This window comes from Oncorhynchus kisutch, linkage group LG18 (assembly GCF_002021735.2).
Source record: "Oncorhynchus kisutch isolate 150728-3 linkage group LG18, Okis_V2, whole genome shotgun sequence".
NCBI lineage: Eukaryota > Metazoa > Chordata > Actinopteri > Salmoniformes > Salmonidae > Oncorhynchus > Oncorhynchus kisutch.
The window spans coordinates 21520950-21543021 of NC_034191.2; the positions used below are offsets into that span (position 1 = coordinate 21520950).

The 22072-nt window shown below is 44.7% G+C and overlaps 1 protein-coding gene across 1 annotated transcript; it reads right to left on the reverse strand.

Moving 5' to 3' along the window:
- Positions 1 to 5488: 5488 nt before the first annotated feature.
- Positions 5489 to 22071, reverse strand: akap1b (A kinase (PRKA) anchor protein 1b). The gene is made up of 11 exons (XM_020508293.2): positions 21774 to 22071; positions 13921 to 15689; positions 11781 to 11905; positions 11503 to 11629; positions 11289 to 11416; positions 10897 to 11074; positions 10648 to 10798; positions 10137 to 10204; positions 9865 to 9938; positions 9382 to 9447; positions 5489 to 9143 (listed from the first exon to the last, which is right to left on the reverse strand). The coding sequence occupies exons 2-11, from the start codon at positions 15662 to 15664 to the stop codon at positions 9081 to 9083; spliced, it is 2724 nt and encodes a 907-aa protein (XP_020363882.1). The 5' UTR covers positions 15665 to 15689; positions 21774 to 22071; the 3' UTR covers positions 5489 to 9080.
- Between the last annotated feature and the right edge of the window lies 1 nt (position 22072).

Below are 22072 nucleotides of genomic sequence, written 5' to 3' on the forward strand. Positions count from 1 at the left end.
GAGGCCTCTGTTGTCAATGGAAGATCCCACTATCAAGATGCTGCGATCAATTGACAGCACTCACAATGCAGGAAGCAGAATAAAGAAGGTATTTGTGACTCTACGCCCTAATCTATTAGGTTTTGCTCTAGGCCTTTCTCTGAGACAGATATCACATGAGGTGATAGGATGACAAATACTGGTCCAAAAATAAATGAATGAGTCACTAAAACACCATGACAACAACATTATTACAGAATTCCAAGAAAGAGCCACCACCACAACTAGTGATGTCTACTGACCCATTCTGTCCAACTCCCTCTGCTCTCCTCATTCTGCTTGTAACCAGAGCTGAATTATTTTAGGTGTCAGTCACCCAGCTGCTCTTTATTCTGCACCACTCTTCTTGCCCAGCCCCTGTGCAGAGAGAGAATCACTTATTCTTCTTTGTTGGAGTACTGTACTTAACCAGTCAGCAGTGCACCACCTCACTGCTCCTCTGTAAAGGAGGAAGAACAGTTCCCTGGCAGCCAGAGTCAAAGGGCAGAACACTTTTTGTAATTCATGAGTCTTTACCTAGAGAGGCCTCTTGCTTTCACATTGCCACCTCATAGAGAGAGGCAAAAAGGAGCTTGTTCAGAGTGTACTGACCTCTTTGAGATAGATACTACCTGGCTGGCAGCTCCATTAAACAGCACTGCACATCTTCAAAAGGCATGATCTATTGCCTGTGAAAGGCTAGTGTTAAATCGATGTGAGTATACACTGTATAGATATGGAAATAACCTCAAATGACTGATTATTACTAGTGGGTTAATTTCTCACCCTGAGGTAGTGATAGTATAGTTTTTCTATCGGCTCATTAAAACGAACTCTTAGCAATAATTTTGGAAATGTGTTCTATTGTGAGCAATAAAACCCATTTCTGTCCAAAATAGCCTACACACGAACAATCATGTCAGATATATCCTGTTTATCCTAAATTAAAGACCTTACTTCTTACTGCTCGCAGCTATATTTGTAAGTGGTATTTCATATGAAGATATGAAATGTCCCTTACAGATATAGCTGCGAGCAGCAATGAACAGGGTTCACAGGATGATAGAAAGGACACAAGATGTAGGAACTATCTTCCTTTATGTGCAATCACAAAATCATAAAGAAATAAATACAACATCTGGAGTGACGCGAGCCTACCAGATGAGCTAAATTCCTTCTAAGCTCACTTCAAGGCAAGCAACACTGAACGATGCATGAGAGCACCAGCTTTTCCAGAAGACTGTGTGATCTCGTTCTCCATAGCCAATGTAAGACCTTTAAACAGGTTAGCATTCACAAGGCCGCGGGCCAGACGGATTACCAGGACGTGTACTCAGAGAATGCGCTGACCAGCTGGCAAGTGTCTTTATTGACATTTTCATCCTCTCCCTGACCCAGTCTGTAATACCTGCATGTTTCAAGCAGACCACCATAGTCCCCGTGCCCAAGAATGCCAAAGTAACCGGTCTTTTTGGGTTAAATGCGTAAGACACATTTCAGTTGAATGTATTCAGTTGTACAACTGACTAGGTATCCCCTTTCCCTTAATGACTATCACCCCGTATCACTCACATCTGTAGCCATGAAATGCTTTGAAAGGATAGTTATGGCTCACATCAACACAATCATCACAGACTCCCTAGACCCACTCCAATTCGCATACCGCCCCAAGAGATCCACAGATGACGCAGTCTGTATTGCACTCCACACTGCCCTCTCCCACCTGGACAAGAGGAACACCTCCGTAAGAATGCTTTTAATCGACTATTGCGTTCAACATCATATTGCCCACCAAGCTCATCACTAAGCTCAGGACCCTGGGACTAAACACCTCCCTCTGCAACTGGATCCTGGACTTCCTGACGGGCCACACCAGGTGGTAAGGGTAGGCAACAACACATCCACCACATTGACCCTCAACACGGGGGCCCTTCAGGAGTGCATGCTTAGTCCCCTCATGTACTGCCTGTTCACCCATGACTGTGTGGCCATGGACGACTCCAACCACATCAAGTTTGATGACGACACGTGTCGACAGTGGTTGGCCTGATCACCAATGATGAGACAGCCTATAGGGAGAAGGTCAGTGGAACTCAAGTCCTTTTGTTCACCTGACCTAGAATTCCTCACAATCAAATGCAGACCGTATTATCTCACAAGAGAACTCTCCTCGGTTATCGTCACAGCCATGTATATCCCCCCGCAAACGGATACCAAGACAGCCATCAAGGAACTTCAATGGACTTTATGCAAACTGGAAAGCATATATCTTGAGGCTGCATTTATTGTAGCTGGGGATTTTAACTAAGCTAATTTGAGAACAATTCTACCTATATTCTATCAGCATATCGATTGCTGTACACGAGCAAGTAACACGCTCGACCATTGCTACTCTAACTTCTGCAATGCATACAAAGCCCTCCCCCGCCCTCCTTTTGGCAAATCTGACCATGACTCCATCTTGTTGCTCCCCTCCTATAGGCAGAAACTAAAACAGGAAGCGCCTGTGCTTAGGCCTACCCAACGCTGGACTGACCAATCGGATTCCACGCTTCAAGATTGCTTCAATCACGTGGACTGGGATATGTTCCGGGTAGCCTCAGACAATAACATTGAAGTATACGCTGACTCGGTGAGCGAGTTTATAAGGAAGTGTATAGGAGATGTTGTACCGATTGTGACTATTAAAACCTTCCCTAACCAGAAAACATGGATTGATGGCAGCATTCGCGCAAAGCTGAAAGCATGTACTACAGCATTTAATCATGGCAAGGCGACTGAAAATATGACAGAATACAAAACAGTGTAGTTATTCCCTCCGTAAGGCAATCAAACAGGCAAAACGTCAGTACAGAGACAAAGTGGAGTCACAATTCAACGGCTCAGACACGGGACGTATGTGGCAGGTTCTACAGACAATCACGGATTACAAAAAGAAAACCAGCCCCGTTGCAGACATTGACTTCTTGCTTCCAGACAAATGAAACAACTTCTTTGCACGCTTTGAGGACAATACAGTGCCACCGACGCGGCACGCAACCTAAGACTGTGGGCTCTCCTTCTCCGTGGTCGACATGAATAAAACATTTAAACGTGTTTAGCCTTATCAGGGCTGCTGGCACAGACGGTATCCCTAGCCTCGTCCTCAGAGCATGCGCAGACCAGCTGGCTGGTGTGTTTAAGGACATATTCAATCAATCTCTATCCCAATCTGCTGTCCCCACATGCTTCAAGATGGCCACCATTGTTCCAGTTCCCAAGAAAGTTAAGGTAACTGAACTAAATTACTATCACCCTGTAGCACTCACTTCTGTCATCATGAAGTGCTTTGAGAGACTAGTCAAGGATCATATCACCTCCCCCCTACCGGTCACCCTAGACCCACTTCAATTTGCTTACCACCCCAATAGGTCCACAGACGATGCAATCGCGATCACACTGCCCTATCCCATCTGGACAAGAGGAATACCTATGTAAGAATGCTGTTCATTGACTACAGCTCAGCATTCAACACCATAGTACCCTACAAACTCATCGTTAAGCTTGAGACCTTGGGTCTCGGCCCTGCCCTGTGCAACTGAGTCCTGAACTTCCTGACGGACCGCCCCCAGGTGGTGAATGTAGGGAACAACATCTCCACTCCGCTGATCCTCAACACCGGGGCCCCACAAGGGTGCGTGCTCAGCCCCCTCCTGTACTCCCACGACTGCGTGGCCATGCATGCCTCCAACTCAATCATCAAGTTTGCAGACGACACCACAGTGGTAGACTTGATTACCAACAACGATGAGACAGTCTACAGGGAGGAAGTGAGGGCTCTCGGAGTGTAGTGTCAGGAAAATAACCTCTCACTCAATGTCAGCAAACCAAAGAGATGATCATGGACTTCAGGAAACAGCAAAGGGAGCACCCCCCAATCCACATTGACGTGAAAGCAGTGGAGAAGGTGGAAAGTTAAGTTCCCCGGTGTTCTTATCACCAACAAACTGAAATGGTCCACACATACAGACAGCATGGTGAAGAAGGTGCAACCTCAGGAGGCTGAACATTTTGGCTTGTCACCGAAAACCCTCACTAACTTTTACAGGTGCACAATTGAGAGCATTCTGTCGGGTTGTATCACCGCCTGGTACGACAACTGCACCGCCCACAACCGCAAGGCTCTTCAGAGGGTGGTGCGGTCTGCACAACACATCACCGGAGGCAAACTACCTGCCCTCCAGGACACCTACAACACCGATGTCACAGGAAGGCAAAAAAGATCAAGGACAACAACCACCCGAGCCACTGTCTGTTCACACCGATTCCATCCAGAAGGCGAGGTCAGTACAGGTGCATCAAAGCTGGGACAGAGATATTGAAAAACAGCTTCTATCTCAAGGCCATCAGATTGTTAAACAGCCACCACTAGCACAGAGGCGACTGCTTGATATCATTGTCCACTTTAATAATGCCGCTTTAAGAATGTTTACATATCTCGCATTACTCATCTCATATGTATATAATGTAAACTGTATACTTCACTATCTATTTCATCTTAGCCGCTCTGTCACTGCTCATCCATATATTTTATACTTATTTATTCTTATCCCATTCCTTTACTAGATTGTATTATGTTTTGATGTGGAATTTGTTAGATATTAGGTTTGTTGTGGAATTGTTAGATATTACTTGTTAGATACTGCTGCACTGTCGGATCTAGAAGCATAAGCATTTCGCTACACTCACAATAACATCTGCAAACGATGTGTATGTGACCAATAAAATTTGAATTGACTTGACATAGCAGTGTGGTGCGAGGACAACAACCTTTCCCTCAAAATCAGCAATACAAAGGAGCTGAACGTGGACTAGAGAATGGAGGGCTAAGCACACCCCCATCCTCAGTGCTGTAGTGGACAACATCACTAAGGAATTATCATGATCCACACACACCAACACAGTCGTGAAGAAGGCAACGCACAACAACAACACCCTTCAGGAGGCTGAAAAGATTTGTCTTGGGACCTAAGATCCTCAAAAGGTTCTACAGCTCTATTGAGAGAATCTTGACTTACTGCATCACCGCTTGGTATGGCAAATGTTTGGCATCCGATCGCAAGGCGCTGCAGAGAGTAGTGAGTACGGCCCGGTATATCACTGTGCACAGCTCCCTGCCATCCAGGACCTCTATATCAGGCTGGATTTTTTTCTATAAAATGTAGAAATGAACTGTTTTCACATATGTAAACAATGGACTGGAGACAATGAAAATGAGGTTGAAAAGTGGGAGTTGCCCTTTAACGGTTTGCTATGAAATTTCAATAAAATTTTATAAAGCCCTTTTTTACATCAACAGTTGTCATAAAGTGCTATATGTGATTCTGTGCATGTGGGAGTATTGAATCGACATTGCTTGGACATAAACTGTATACTAGATGTTCACCACATATACGGTGTAATGTAGACAAACATTTTCAGAACATAAGAGTAGCATTTTTTATAACTTTATTTTATTTTTTAATAGATCTGTACAACCAAGAACCAAACCTTTGATGAGCCTCACAAAAACTGACCTGTACATGTTAAATGCTCTGGGCAGGATTTCTTACTCATTTAAATAATCAAATGATTAATTATCTAGCTAAGCAAACACTTCAAACCAGTCCTACCAACAGAACAATGAGCAGTTTTGGAAGGGGTGAACAAAAAACACATGTTCCCTTTGTTTCCAGTGTTATACAAAAGTCCAGTGAAATATCTTATTTACACAGACCTGCACAAGTCAAGAAATAATTCTAGTTCGATCAAGCATGATAGGAGTTTGGGTGACAGGACAGAAGGGTGCCATTTGGATCACTGGAGTAATTAATCTGATACTGATACTGATTGTGACATAATCAAGCTGGAATCAAAGAGAAGAGGACATTGATTGAAATGGCTCTTTGAAACATGAAGTGAAGGGGCTGAAAATATCAAACAATATGGCTCCTGCTCCACGCCAGCTTTGGACTCGAACCCAAGCAAGCCATGACATGTAAGTCCCTAGAATATGTTGTAAGTTATACTGAACAAAAACATAAACCCATCATGCAACAATCAAAGATTTTACTGAGTTACAGAGTGATTTTGCTTGATTTTACTGAGTTACATAGAAGGAAATCAGTCAATTTAAATACATTCATTAGCCCCTAATTTATGGATTTACATGACTGGGCAGGGGTGCAGCCATTGGTGGGCCTGGGCGTAGGCCCACCCACTGGGGAGCCAGTCCCAGCCAATCAGAATAGTTTTTTCCCCGCAAAAGGGCATTATTACAGAAAGAAATTAAGAAACCGGATGTGGAGGTCCTGGACTGGCGTGGTGACGTGGTCTGTGGTTGAGGCCGGATGGACGTACGGCCAAATTCTCTAAAATGATGTTGGAGGCGGCTTATGGTAGAGAAATTAACAAACTTCTCCGGCAACAGCTCAGTTGGACATTCCTGCAATCAGCATGCCAATTGCACACTCTTCAAAACATCTGTGGCATTGTCTTGTGTGAATAAAACCTGCACATTGTGGTCTTTTATTGTCCCCCAGCACAAGGTGCACCTGTGTTATGATCATGCTGTTTAATCAGCTTCTTGATATGCCACACTTGTCAGGTGGATTAATTATCTTGGCAAAGGAGAAATGCGCACGAAAACTAATGGAAACAAACTTGTGTACAAAATTTGAGAGAAATACGCTTTTTGTGCATATGGAACATTTCTGGGTTATTTTATTTCAGCTCACGGGACCAACATTTTACGTTTATATTTTTGTTCAGTCTAGTAGCTAGAAGCCTGATTTCTTATGGTTCCAGAAACATTAACAGTTATCGGGTAGGGGAGATACAGTACCAACACTGGACTGACTAATAACTGACATTTAAAAACACCTTGCAACAGCTGCCTTCTGAACTTGCAGCATGTGCATCAACCTCATAACTAACCATTCCTGAAACATGGTTCAATCAATCACACAAAATTTGTGAAATATATACTCTAGCAGCAAGGTTGATAAAGTGCAGTTAACCTATGTGATCAATATGTATAGGAAGTAAGTATTGTCATGTGGTTTACATGCCAACACTGTCAAGTTTAATAGTAATGCAGGAATAGTCAAGCAAAACCGTTAAGTAATATCCAAAATCTATCCTGGTTCTTAACTTCAATAAGACCAAGCAGAGGGACGGAAGCTGTCTTATTACCAGAGCAATTCAATTCGGGGGGGGCGACGACAACACCACCCATCAGCAAAAATGAGCAGTTAAATATTTCAAAAAGTGTATTCTGTTCAATAAATGACAAAGCAATTAATTCCTATGCAAAACCCAACAAGACCAAAGCAGATATACAGTATATGAAGCCATCATTTACAATAATATCTGCAGTGTGAGACTGATTCTCATGGCTCACTTTCTCTGTACTGCACTTTCATACGCTGCTGAGTAAAGAGGACCGGTACCGTCAAAGACCTCATTTCCCACAGTGCAAATGGGCTACAAAAACACAGTCAACCCTCGTGTTGTCAGCAAGACTTAATTTTGGATCCATTAAACTGCTTGTAAGTATGGAAACTGGAACTGCACAAATGTAAAGTGTAATAATGTTACGGGGTAGTATGTAGAAGAAAACACAGTGAAGACGATAAGAAGGACGCAGACCTGGGCAGGTTAACATGCATATTAGGAGACAGACTGATTTTAATATAAGCACTGGGCCTATCCTGACTAAGCAGGGCTAAATTACGCTAACGTAAGATGCTTTGTAAGAGTTCCTGGTCAGGCATCAGAGGCCTGTCCGTGGCTGTAGTGTTTCCACACACAGACCAATGTTAACCGCACGGCGGTGTCCTCCCCCAAAGTCCTTAGACAGTTGCACCAAGAGTTGCGCGAGGCCCCTGGAGTCAGTCAAGAAGGTGTGGGGGGGGGGGGGGGCTAGTGCACCCCTACCCTTCCACATCATGTCCCAGACTCAACAACTCCAGTGCCAGACAACAGTAGTGGATCTGAAATGTAGTGGTGAGTGCATCAGCTGAGATGCCAGGCAGGACAATGGATAGACGCTGAAGGCAACCAGCGATTGCATGGGGAAAGAGGGGTCAGGTTGGTCTGCTTGCAGGTCAGTTGGAGATCCCAGAAAAGGAAGCCCGTTTGGTTTCTCCATAAGGCCACAGTGTTGTACAGACTGGAGAGGCCAGGGCAGATGAGCGGGCCTTCACGCGACTCCTGGGATTCCGGTTCTGCACATTCTCCCAGTCAGGTGGTCGGAGAAAGGAATCACCCCCACCCTGTCCGTTTCCTTGACTGTGGTTAGTGGCAACAAAGCGGAGATCTACATTTGTCTCCACAGACAAAGTCGTCATTCACAACCATGAATCCAGACGCCATTCTTAGCCCCCCCAGGCCTGTATGTCCCCGGCTGTCATGATGAGACCAAACAACGAGACACAGCCTGCCGGCACATGAAATGGGGACTGGCTACCGGACTACATACAATATAGAAACCCCACACTTAGCCCAGTCTTCAAAGCCCAATTCTGTTGATATCACTATACAAGTGTATAGATGTAATTACAGCTGACAGTGAGGTTAGTTCTCCATTGACACTGTTTCCTATTGAGTTGAGATATACATCCACAGCATGATGAGAATCCACAGGCAAAGTTGTGGAGTGAAATGTCAGGTAGGACGAGAAATCTGATCGACCTTTAGTTACAATATAGATCTATTTTTAAAATGTACAAGTACTTTATTTTCCTTCTTTAAGTTCTTTTGGTGTGTGGGGGAGGAGAGAAGGGGAGTTGGCTTATTCTGAAGCAGTACTTCATATTTTTTCTGCATACAACCATTTTTATTTCTTTGTGAAATCTAGGGTAAAAATGCCCCCAAAAAAACAAATTATTCCCAAATCCAGTGGTTGTGTTCTTCCATTGAAGTGTTATGGGGTGTTTCTGGAGGGCTGGTTGGGTCAGACTCCAGAGACTAGGTCAAAAGAAGGGATCTAGGAGGGGTGTAGTAAAACTGAGAAGGGGTTGACGGGTGGGGGGCAGCAAGGTTCAAAAGCTGTCCACCCAGGTACCCATCACTCGCTCTGCCAGTGTGCGGTTAACTGATACCAGCTGTATGGAAATGGAGAGAAAGGTAGATTCATTATATTAGTGTAAAATAACAATTGATACCGAGTGGTTTGCCAGCCATCAGAATGTTTAGGTGAAAATGTCTTGCATTGTTAAATACAGAAGTTAATGAACCATACACCACAATGACAGAATATCCACTTCACCAAATGGAAATGCTTACAATTACACTGAAATATTTCAAATACTTTGTCTAAACTTCCCAAAAAAGTAAACGTACCTCTTCTCCAACCATGTTCCACATCTGGACCAATGGGAGACCAGTGTTGTTGTCGTAGTTTGTGACCTGGAAGAAAGGAAACAGCCAGGTTAGCAACCAATTACCTTCAGTGGAGCGTACATTACAGTAGAGTACAGTACATTACAGTAGAGTACATTACAGTAGAATACAGTGCAGTACATTACAGTAGAGTACAGTACATTAGAGCAGAGTACATTACAGTAGAGTACAGTGCAGTACAGTAGATTACAGTATAGTACATTACAGTAGAGTACAGTGCAGTACATTACAGTAGAGTACATTACAGTAGAGTACAGTACATTACAGCAGAGTACATTACAGTAGAGTACAGTACATTACAGCATAGTACATTACAGTAGAGTACAGTACATTACAGCAGAGTATAGTGCAGTACAATAGAGTGCAGTATAGGACAGTGTCTTCCAGTTAGCTGCCTGGTGCTAGATGCTGTATTTTTGGTACCTGTGCAAGCAGTGCTACCCCTCTCGTCATCTCCTCCAGTGCAGAGGAGGCCTCGGTTGAAAAGCTCTTCTCTCCTGTGGATGGATGCATTTACAGACTTGTTAACATAAATGACAACAGCAGATTTGACGACCTTCCACAGGCAGGCTGACTTTGGAACAGTTTGACATTCAATTGGGAAAGTTTCTTGATTTTGGAAAGTGTCCTTGAGAATAAGACATCTATCGCAAGTAAACTGTACCATGTCCTTTTATTTAGCTATTTGATGTTACCTGGAAGGGGGGCGATGTTGTCCAGTAATACTTCTGCACCTTGGAACGGTAATGTTACGAAGTCTGACCTGAAAATACAGATTTGAAATAAGAGCATTCAGTCAGTGTGCAGAAAGACCCACCATCCCTTCTTACATAACATTCAGTTCTCTCTAAATATGACAAAACTATTTGACCAGAGGGGGGCACAATTTACAAACAAAAATGGTTGAATGAATACTTCATTTTTTATTTGACTTATATTTAACTAGGCAAGTCAGTTAATAACACATTCTTACTTACAATGACGGGCTACTATACCTAGCAGGACTGGTGTCTATTTTACCTAAACAAGTCAACTTAAGAAAGAAATGAAGGAAAATTAAATGAAAACAGCTTTGAAAGTGTGGAAAGATTCCAGTTCTTCTGAATTCCAGTTCTGACAACTTTCTCTGAATAGACTTAGAAACTCTGAAAATGTGCATCAACTAGCCATGCTTTTTCAGCCTTCAGAGTCTAAGGGGGGGCCCACCTTATTTGCCGTAGTGTGTCAATCTTCACTCTGTCATAGCCACCATAGTCCACATATCGGATCTCAACCTCACTGGTCTCTTTGTAGAAGGAGATGACCTGGGCTCTCCACCAGGCTCCCTCTACCGCCGGCGCCGCACAGATCACCCCCACTGAGACAGAGAGGGTAAGCATTGAGTCTGGATTACACACACACACACACACAACTGGTTCAAAAGACATCCATGTCCCTCCTTGGGGGGGGTCTTACCCTCAGCAGGCGAGGGCAGGGTGGGTGTCTCTGGCTGGGAGTAACACAGGAACATCTGCTGGTCCAGGCTGCGCAGGGCATGGTACGTAGGGTGTGTGTGCTGCTGGACAAAGAGGTGACCCGCCGATACAATGTTCACTACGATCACCTCCACGGTTACACCGCTGGGGAGCAGGAGCTGAGAGAAGAAACAGAGTTAACAACTTTCAAATGAGAAGCCATAAGGGCAAACATCTCATTCTTTAAGTTAATCCACTTTCTTTCAAATCAATTAGCAGCACCTTAACTGTTGTGCAAATAAAACATGTTTGAACAGATTTGTGAGACAGACAGAGACAGAAAGAGAAGGGAACCCTGCACAACCCTCCAGGCTCTCTAGGTACCATGCTTACCCAGGAGGTCATGGGCAGCGAGGGCAATGTGAGCGGCATAGGTGGGGGGGCATAGAGGTTGGTCAGGTTCAAATCCTTAAACTTCTTCCCGATCAAGGACAAGGCTTTGTCCACCTGCTGCTGGGAGCCTAGTAGGAAAACAGCAGAATTCTACTACCAGTAGACCATCTACAGAACTCATGTGCTCCTGACGGTTGAGGTCTACCCCACTCACCCTCTATGTGGCAGATTTGAAACTCTTGAGTGTAAGGCAGGGTGGAGATATAGATCTTTGCACCAGAGCTCTGCTTCAGGAAGCTCACGTATCGCCCCTGTTTCCCAATTAACCGACCCACCAGATGCTGAGAGAGGGAGAAAACAGAAACGGAAGAAGACATTACAAGGAGTTATTGGGTTAGAATGAATGTGATAAGAGACTCATTTTGAAGAAACTAGTGGATTTTCCTCTGAATACTAGTCAAGTCTCTGGGTGTTGGGATGGAGCAGGCTCACCTTTGGCACCTCAATCTCCCAAACGATAAGTTCAGAGCCCAGAGCCATGGCAGGGCTGCCACTACTGTCCCTAGCCCCCATGGTGCAGCCACTATCCACCGAGTCCATACTGTTCACATCCGAGCCTGAACACATCCAGACACACACAGTCCTGAGTCAGACAGGTCTTTCACCAACTCACAATTACACATCCAAACATGACTGGAGTCTAACCTAACCATGTACCCTCACACACAACTGGATAAATAAACATTTTTTAAAAACTAAATAAAGACAGACATGTGCACATTTACACACACACACACACACACACACACACACACACACACACACACACACTTCAAAGTTTAAGACACATACACCAGGTCACCCACATCAGCCCACCACACACAAGTCATTGAGTTGTTAATCAAACAAATGACACACAGGGAATAACGCCACTAACCCAACATTAATCCAAAGTCCACCAACACGTGCACACCACTATGGCTCTTACCAGGCATATCTGAGCACAGTGCTGCTCTGACAGAACAAAAACACAATGACACCTTCACTGGACTGTTCTGAGTCTTCACCTTCTGTGTGACCACTAACCTTTTCAGGAACACCCAGCAGGCTTTGGGTGTGGTTCTTCCCGTTGGTGACATCACAACTTGCCCCCTAAGCAAAAAGTACAGCTCCCCAAACACAGCTAGAGTCCCTATAGCCTCAGGGTGGCATCTAAGTAGAAACACAGCTAGAGTCCCTATAGCCTCAGGGTGGCATCTAGTAGAAACACAGCTAGAGTCCCTATAGCCTCAGGGTGGCATCTAGTAGAAACACAGCTAGAGTCCCTATAGCCTCAGGGTGGCATCTAGTAGAAACACAGCTAGAGTCCCTATAGCCTCAGGGTGGCATCTAGTAGAAACACAGCTAGAGTCCCTATAGCCTCAGGGTGGCATCTAGTAGAAACACAGCTAGAGTCCCTATAGCCTCAGGGTGGCATCTAGTAGAAACACAGCTAGAGTCCCTATAGCCTCAGGGTGGCATCTAGTAGAAACACAGCTAGAGTCCCTATAGCCTCAGGGTGGCATCTAGTAGAAACACAGCTAGAGTCCCTATAGCCTCAGGGTGGCATCTAGTAGAAACACAGCTAGAGTCCCTATAGCCTCAGGGTGGCATCTAGTAGAAACACAGCTAGAGTCCCTATAGCCTCAGGGTGGCATCTAGTAGAAACACAGCTAGAGTCCCTATAGCCTCAGGGTGGCATCTAGTAGAAACACAGCTAGAGTCCCTATAGCCTCAGGGTGGCATCTAGTAGAAACACAGCTAGAGTCCCTATAGCCTCAGGGTGGCATCTAGTAGAAACACAGCTAGAGTCCCTATAGCCTCAGGGTGGCATCTAGTAGAAACACAGCTAGAGTCCCTATAGCCTCAGGGTGGCATCTAGTAGAAACACAGCTAGAGTCCCTATAGCCTCAGGGTGGCATCTAGTAGAAACACAGCTAGAGTCCCTATAGCCTCAGGGTGGCATCTAGTAGAAACACAGCTAGAGTCCCTATAGCCTCAGGGTGGCATCTAGTAGAAACACAGCTAGAGTCCCTATAGCCTCAGGGTGGCATCTAGTAGAAACACAGCTAGAGTCCCTATAGCCTCAGGGTGGTAAGTAGTAAAACAGCATCTAAGGACTAACTTCAACCTACACTATGAAAGGTAACTAGCCACCACACTGTTCTGTATTAGCCACCATCAACAGCAAAGAACATTAAGTAAAGTACAGAAAAGAATACTATCAACTCAACTGTATGACTTTTTTTGCTGGTGGCACACTAGCTAGTAGTCACAACATGATTCTGCAAGCATTTCTTAGATGGGCAACTTGTTTTGGCCGACTTCAGACATTTACTCTTACAGCTACTATTTGGCGATCTCATTAGTTAGAATTGGAAAGGTACAGCACAGAAGCAGAGACCATTAAACTCCCTACCCCCAATTCACACAGACTTGTCTACTTCTGAATAGAGTTATTTTACCAGCTCTAAGACCAAAGCCGGTGACTTTCCAAATGATAGTCCAACCAATCAAACATTCCCCTCAGTCATGTGTAGATCTGTGCTGCTATGAGCCTGACTCCACTACATGGTGTGGTCTGTAATCTTACCTCCAGACTGATCGGTCTCAGTCTCACTCATCCCGTGAGAACCGTTCCTCAGGGCCATGCCGTTGAGCCTCTTCATTTCGCCAACAGCCCCCAGCACATGGCCTGGTAGGGCTGCCATCACTTGTTCCGTGGTCACTACCTCTTCTGGGGCCTGGCGCAGACCACCCTCCCCCTCAGACATCCCTGACACCTGGATCAGATCCTCCTGGCTCTCCCTGCTCTGCTGGTCCTCAATGCTGACCCCATCCTCAGAGTGGCACGTACTGCAGGCTGAGTCCTCGGCCACCATCGCCCCTTCATTTCCCTTCAGTTTGTCCAGGTTGACAGGTACGCTGCTGGCCTCACGCCTCCCCTCCTGCGAGGATGCTGCTGCTGCCGCCCAGGGGTTATTCAGTGCGTTTGCAGTCTCCATTGGCTCCCATACCGGGGCGGGCGGGCAACCGTTGGGCATCCCTTCTTTCTGCTGCGCTCTCCACTCCATCTCAGCGTGGCTTATTGGGGAGGACCCTTCCTGCATGTTCCTTGTGAGTGCCTCTTGCTCAGAGCATGGCCTCCCATTGGCCAGCGGGGTGCTTCTGCAGCAGGGCTCGGCAGCGGATTGGCCGAGCCAGGTCTCTGGACAGGAGGCAACACTGAGGACCTCCTGGGTGGCTGCCCAGATGACCTCAGTGATCAGACCTGCTGCCAGGTCCTCCAGCTCCTCGCTGCTGCAGGGGGCACCATTCTCCTGCTGGTGGCCTTGGGCCGGGAAGGCCGAAATACTAGTCACAACAGCATGGTAGGAGCCCTGCGAAGATGTGGGGGTCTCTAGGAAAAGAGGCTCATGTGTGACTACTTTCAGGGCCTGGGCCGGTGTCTCAGCTGGGATGAAGGACGAGGAGAGCAGCTCATCTTTGGTACTGCTGGAGGGGACCAGGAGGGTATCTTTAGCCACCAGCTCCACTTGTAGGTTCTGGTTGAAGGCCACTGCTGCCTCATGTGCTGCTGCCACCTCCCCCTCTGGCTCAGGCCTCTCTGCATTCATCAGGTCTGCTGCTGTGGAGGAACTAGTCGTGGCGTGGGCCGTCTGGGAGAGAACAAGTGCTTCTGATGCTGTGGCAATGGCCTCCTTCACTGAAGCAGGGACCTGCTCAGTAACCATCGATTTCACCGGCTTTGTAACATAGGCAATGGCGACTGACGGTCTCTGCTCAGTGGCCCTGTGTTCTCCGTGGAGAGCCCAGCTCTCCTTCCTGGTCTGTGTTTGTAAGGGTGAGGCTGCAGGAGGAGAACTGCTCCTGGGTGTCTGTTGGCACCTATCTACACCAGGGTCTGTGACTGCGTTGGCTCTGTCTGGGTGGTGGGAGGCCCTCTCTGTAGGTGAACAGGACGTACTCTGTACCTCTACTGCCTGGGCCTTAATGGCCGGGATGTGAATTTGTGCTACGACCTCCTGTTCTGTTGACCTTTGCTCTTTGGTCTTGGATGGTCTGACTCTGCTGCTGGCTGTTCTCTCTCTGCAGCTGCTGCTGCTGGTTGTGGGGGTAGTGGCTGTGGCGCAGAGGGACACTGTCCCCTTCTCTACCAGGCCGTTGCTGCCATCACTGGGGGCCGGGGACGCCAGCAAGCCCATGGCCGCTGCCCCCTCCTCACTGTCATGGTTGGTGATTTGCTCTTTCTTGCGCGAGATGTACCACCACCAGCCTATAAGCGCCAGCACTCCAGGCAGCGTGTACGGGACAATAGACCGGAACCTCAGTGGCATCTCCTCAGGACCCTAGCAGCTACACCTGTAGAGCGAGAGGGAGAAAGAGAGCGAGAAAGGCTAAGGTTAGCTTATTGGAGGGAGATCTGTGAGTCTTTTAGTTTCACTCATTTGGAGTGCAGGATTATAGTGTCAAACAAGATATTAAAGTTAAGACAGTGGTTAACATTTTGAATAGCCTAAGTGTCTCATTTGACACTCACCCCAAAAAATGCCATAATACGCCTGGGTAATATAGTGTAAAGACCATAGCAGGTATTCTATAGTGTGTGTAATCACGCCCACAGAAATTAGAAGGGTGTGTGAGCGGAAAATAGATTCCAAATGCATCAGCCCTGTTCACACAGCTGACAATAAGCACGGCACTGGGAGAACAACATATGATGGTCAAAAGGAAATTGTCCTATGGTAGCTTGGCCAAAAAGACTTACAAGAAATGCTTTAAACTATCATGGCAGTTTACAGGTGGGAGCAGAGCTTCAAAGAAACTACTGAAATGAAACCCGATAAGGCGTTACTCCTGTGAATAGGCCTAGACTCACCAATGACTTACAGTAAAGTAGTGAAATCATTCCTGCACATTCTTTTCCTCATGCCACACAACTTGAATTGATGAACTGCACAATGCTTTGGAATACATAAAACACCGAAGACATAGCACTTCTGTCAACAGCTCCTGGTGAAGACACAGCAGCCTGAACCTAACATACATGTATGCCTATAAAAGCCCCAGACTAGACAAAGGTCACACCATGGTTTTCTATTGCCTTGTTGAGAAATGTTCAAAGACAGAAATTCCCATTACCGTGGCTTAGAAGTAATATTTGTTTCTACTTGTGAACCAAAACAAGCTGCAACACAAAGATCTAGTTTCTAGCAGGAGGAGTGGCTGTGCCACCACCAGGGCTAATGTTTAACCTCCCTGTACCTACTGAGCATGCCCAGCTCCTCCACTGCTGATTGGTCAAAGCATTCCATATCCAAAAAATGAAGTCTGTGCATGCCTTTCCTTAACAGACCGAGAGCAGGTCCAGCCTGTAGAAGGAAGGAAGGAAGGAACCCCCCCCCCCGCAGCCTACTAGGATGTGTGGCAGCTGGGCTTCCACTGCCCCATAGCAAGCACCAATACACACACACGAGCCAGGTCTGATCACCATGAACATGGACTTTGAACTGTGTTCTGCACGTTCCAGGCCACTGTAAAGCTGGAATTGACAGAGTCAGTCTGCACTGTACAGGTAGACAGCCAGGGCCATGATAGCCTATCTGAATGTGAGCTGTCTGTGAGGAGGCTCTAGTCACTGGGATTTTACAATATTTCAGTTTCTTCATACCCCAAAACTGAGGCACACAGAACTTTCACGTATTTCACCTGATGGAGGAACCTGTAAGAGGCTTGTTGATGAATGACATAGGATTATAGGTGAATGGTGGGCTGCCCTAAAAATGACTCAGGTAAAGATGTTGATGTGCAGGGGAAAAACAGGTAGCCTTCAAATGCCTCCAGAGAAACCAAGATCAGGGTTGTTTTCAGTGGGGCAGAGAGATAAAAAATGTGGGTTTCTTAGACATGGTCACCAATGCTACATTTACACAAAGAGCCCAATTTTGAGAATTTTCCCATTAATTGGTCTTTTAACCAATCACATCAGATATTTTTCAGAGCTGATCCGATTGGTCAAAAGAACAACTAGTAGAAAAAAAAGGGCTGCCTGTCTCAACCCATTTCAAAACCTGTTCTCCCTTTGTCATGACCCAGTAACTTCTCTATCAAAACAGAGCCTCGGTGTCATGTTCCATAGTGAATGACAAGGTGCTTAGACCTGGTTAGCAAATTATACATCCCTTGCTGTCCATTTCAATATTCTCTGTAGGCAAACTATATAGATTGTGTAGCTTCGATCATTAGCATACACTGAGTATACAAAACATTAAGAACACCTGATCTTTCCCTGACAGACTGACGAGGTGAAAGCTATGATCTATTATTGATGTCACACTCACATTAGTGAAGATGAAGGGGAGGAGACAAGTTAAATAAGGATTTTTAGGCCTGGATTGTGTATGTGTTCCATTCAGAGGTGAATGGGCAAGACAAAATATTTAAGTGCCTTTAAACAGGGTATTGTTGTAGGTGCCAGGGATGGCAGTCTATCACTCTAAAACATGTGAAATTGCATATGGTTATATTATGTAAAAATAATGGTGCAATAATATTTGATAAGAAACGCGTTTTCTTCTGCGTTAGATATGGTCGCCATCCTTGGTTCTGAAACAGTCTTCATTGCGCTGTAGAATTGGCACCTTTCCCTATGTTGCTACGTGCATAATATTAAAGTTTACCTGCATATTGGGATTGACAACAATGCGGCGGAGGAAGCAGCAACAAGGAAATAGCTTGTCTTAGCTTAATTGTCTAAGAATATTGAGTATAGAGGACACTCCAGTTTAATTAGGTCTATAATCTAATAGCCTAACTTAAATGTGCTTGGCTTTAAAAATCCTCCAAATATAGCTAAAGATTTTTTATTTAACCTTTATTTAACCAGGTAGGCTAGTTGAGAACAAGTTCTCATTTACAACTGCGACCTGGCCAAGATAAAGCATAGCAGTGTGAACAGACAACAAAGAGTTACACATGGAGTAAACAATAAACAAGTCAATAACACAGAAGGGGAAAAAAAAGAGAGCCCTGCTTCTCTGAGTATTTGTTTAATATCCTAGAGATTCTGTCAGCGCCAAGCCTCTCACAACAGCAAAATGTCAGATAAAGCAATTTCACAGATTCAGCTGTTTTTAAATCTTTGCTATGCTGTAATAAAGGCTTTACAATGTTGGTGGTTAGAACAGAATGGCATTACTTATAATTTAGTGTTGTTTACACTGTCCCAAACAGGCAGAAAAATATTGTAACAGCACCTGTTCATCACATAATATGCACACAACGCTCACTCCTATACCCTCCTTTTTCTTGATCTTCTTATTCTTATTACAATTATTATCATCATGATCCTCATTATCATAAGTCATGCTGTTATCATTAGTAGGCCTTGTATAGCAGCCTAGCATAACCATCATCAAGTTGTAGGCCTAAGAGTGTCTCCTGTTTAGCCTTAATACCTTACCTAGGCTGATATTTCAATAAAAAGGCTACTGTATCAATCATTAATTAATTCATGCCATCACACAGCATACTAGACATTCATGCTTTGAAATGCAATCAAGCATTTTAGTTTTAAAATTAAACAAAGGGAGCTTTGAATATTTAGCCTAAAAAATAAACTGCACTTCACGAATGTATGCAACTGTTTGTAGTCTGTTGTAATAAAGGCTTTATATATATTATTTAAGAAAATTAATGGGTGTGGTATGGCTAATATACCACGGCTAAGGGCTGTTCTTATGCACAAAGCAACACAGTGCCTGGATACAGCCCTTAGCCGTAGTATATTGGCCAAATACACCCCCCCCCCTCCTCTGATTTACCACGGCTGTCAGCCAATCAGCATTCAGGGCTCGAACCACCCAGTTTATAATTTCCATTAGAACAGACTCTCTGGTACACTTATTTAATGTTGTTTACACTGTTCCAAATGGTCAGAAAAGTCATTAATATAATCTAACAGCATCTGTTTGGCACAAAATACTCTAGCAACGCTAGCTCCTATACCCTCCATTTTCTTGATAGCCACAACTACAGTACCAGTCAAAAGTTTGGACACAGCTACTCATTTAAAGTATTTTTACTATTTTCTACATACACACACAATACTATAAAAATATGACATACCATGTCGGATTAAACAACGTGCTGGAACTTATATCACTTTATATGCTCAAGGCTGGTTCACTATAGATTCCTCTCATTATGCAGACTAGTTTCACATGACAGACCCTGTGTGAAGGACCATGACACCTTGCTAGCTTTTTTTTGTTAAAGATGCACTCCAGGCTCCTTTTCACCTAATTGAATCACCCGATTTACATAACCAAAGGTAGCCCAAGTATTCATGACATGGCACAAGATGGGGGTGGGCCTTTGTTCTTTATATACATTTTTTATTTAACTAGGCAAGTCAGCTAAGAACAAATTCTTATTTACAATGACGGCCTATGAACAGTGGGTTAACTGCCTTGTTGAGGGGCAGAACGACAGATTTTTACCTTGTCAGCTCGGGGTTTTGATCTAGCAACCTTTCGTTACTGGCCCAATGCTCTAACCACTAGGCTACCTGCCGCCTCTTTTGTAGTCTATTGATCCTCTAGTTTTCCCTCAAGCAAAGGGGAGGACAGTGACAGAGTGCACTCATCAGACCAACTCCTCAAAGTTTGCAGTTTTGCGCAAAACATATTTTGGGTACGAATACGTGTGTGTACTTATTTATACTTGGGATATTGTTTTTCAACAGGAAAAGTTCTGGACTGCAAAACCCACCCCCTAAAATCCAGTGTCATAAGTTGTTCTGACATTCACCTTTGACAAGGTTAGAATAACGGCCAACTAAACAAAGTTACTCCAGTACCTAATAAAAGGATTTGGTTAGTGTTTCGCTCTGTGTACACCCACACACAGCATGCATATGCATGCCTAGCAGGCCTGACTAGACTCGAAAGAATCAAGATGAGATATGTACGACCTTGGAGGTAGACGAGGGAAGGGTCACTCGGCATTTGCTTTACACTTCACTAACCATTCAATGCACTGAGCACGAGCAGTTTATTACACAGCGATGCTGCACTTGGAATACGAGGCAACCTTGCAAAGCATACCCACGATAATAATGCTTCTCCCCCAGTCGAGAGATTTCTGGTCCGCAGTTGTAGGCGATCCTACGATAATTATTCCCATAGCAGTACTCTAAAAAGCGGGACCAACAATAGTTTATTACAGGCCATATAATAATAATTTTGTGATAGCGAATATTTAAATTACAGTTTCATTGCAAGCCGACAGCGTCCCATAAAACCGGACCTCTGAATTAAAGTGTCAGGCTACAATTGCCTAGACGCTGCTATGGGGCTTCAGAAATAGCCTATGCACCGCTACTTAATAACCTACAGCAAGGCTATAGCTACACATTGTCATTCCAAAGCAGAGACTGACAAATTACGCTGTTAAATGTAGGCTAACTGGCAAAGTTTCGAGGATCCCAGTGCTTGAGCAATAGCCGCATAATGTCTAGGCAAGGTAACTTGCTAGCTATGACCTACACATTGAGTGTAATAAAAACATGGTAGGCCGCAGCACTTGATTTACAATGTAACGTTATCAAGTTAGCCCTACACTATTGTAACAAACACTGATGAACCCGTTAAAAAACCCATGGACCACGAGTTAAAAATCAAAACATTATTACATTCATGATTTAACCAAACATATATTCGAGATCTTGGTTAAAGTGCATTTACGTGCCTAATTCATTAAGCCACCATTAGAATACGGTTAGCCATCTTCGTTGAGTCTGAACTATGACTGACACTCCATTCACAGTGTTGATGCTAGGCATGCGACAAACGATTCCGCTACAATGTAGGGGCAATATCATTTCAATTGTGTCCTGGCAGAGAATCAAGACAGTAGTACGTGACCAAACGTCGCATACATCTTGCATTATGATCTTGTGGTCGCCATGTAGGCTAGCCTGGAAATGCTAGGCTAACTCTGCATCGTGGGCCCCGAAACATTCACGTTAGCTTGCTAACTGGACATGATGGATAGCCACCTTGTTTGCTAGCAATTCACAAGATCCGTCCAAGCAAACTCATAAACACAAAATGGTGACTACAGACCACAAAATGAACATAACATGTATATTTTGAGACCGTTGTCATTTTAGAACGCAGAATAAACTACACAGTTCGATGTCTGCGTGAACTACACACTCAATGACATGGGCTGCAGATGACTATAGTGGCAGAATATTTATAACCAATTTAATAAAACGACTGTTCCATTTCTTGGAATGGAACACTTAGTAGCGCAACATTGTAGCCAACCGGCTAAACAACTCGATATATTTAGAATGTAGTTAGACAGACTACATAACAATCTGACATCTGTGGGCCCATGGCTGTCAATTTTACACTAACACTTTTGGATTATACTTACAGTATTTAAACGTCCACCGTGCCGCCACAGTGAATTTAATGATCGTGATATGTTACGTTTTCCGGGCCTGACTCAATCCCAACGTGTACCCCTACTGTGTCTGTCTCTCTTTCTCTATCCTCCCCACGTGTTGACCGTCCAAGCACTAGACTCTAAAAACAGACCTAACAGCTGATCAAACCTCGCGATAATGGTGCAGAAGAGAGACGACAATAGAGAAGGTAGTCTCGCGGAGTTAGACAGATGCAGTCAAGTTTGATTGTAATTAAGGACACAATTATCTCCCAGTAGTCCTTTAA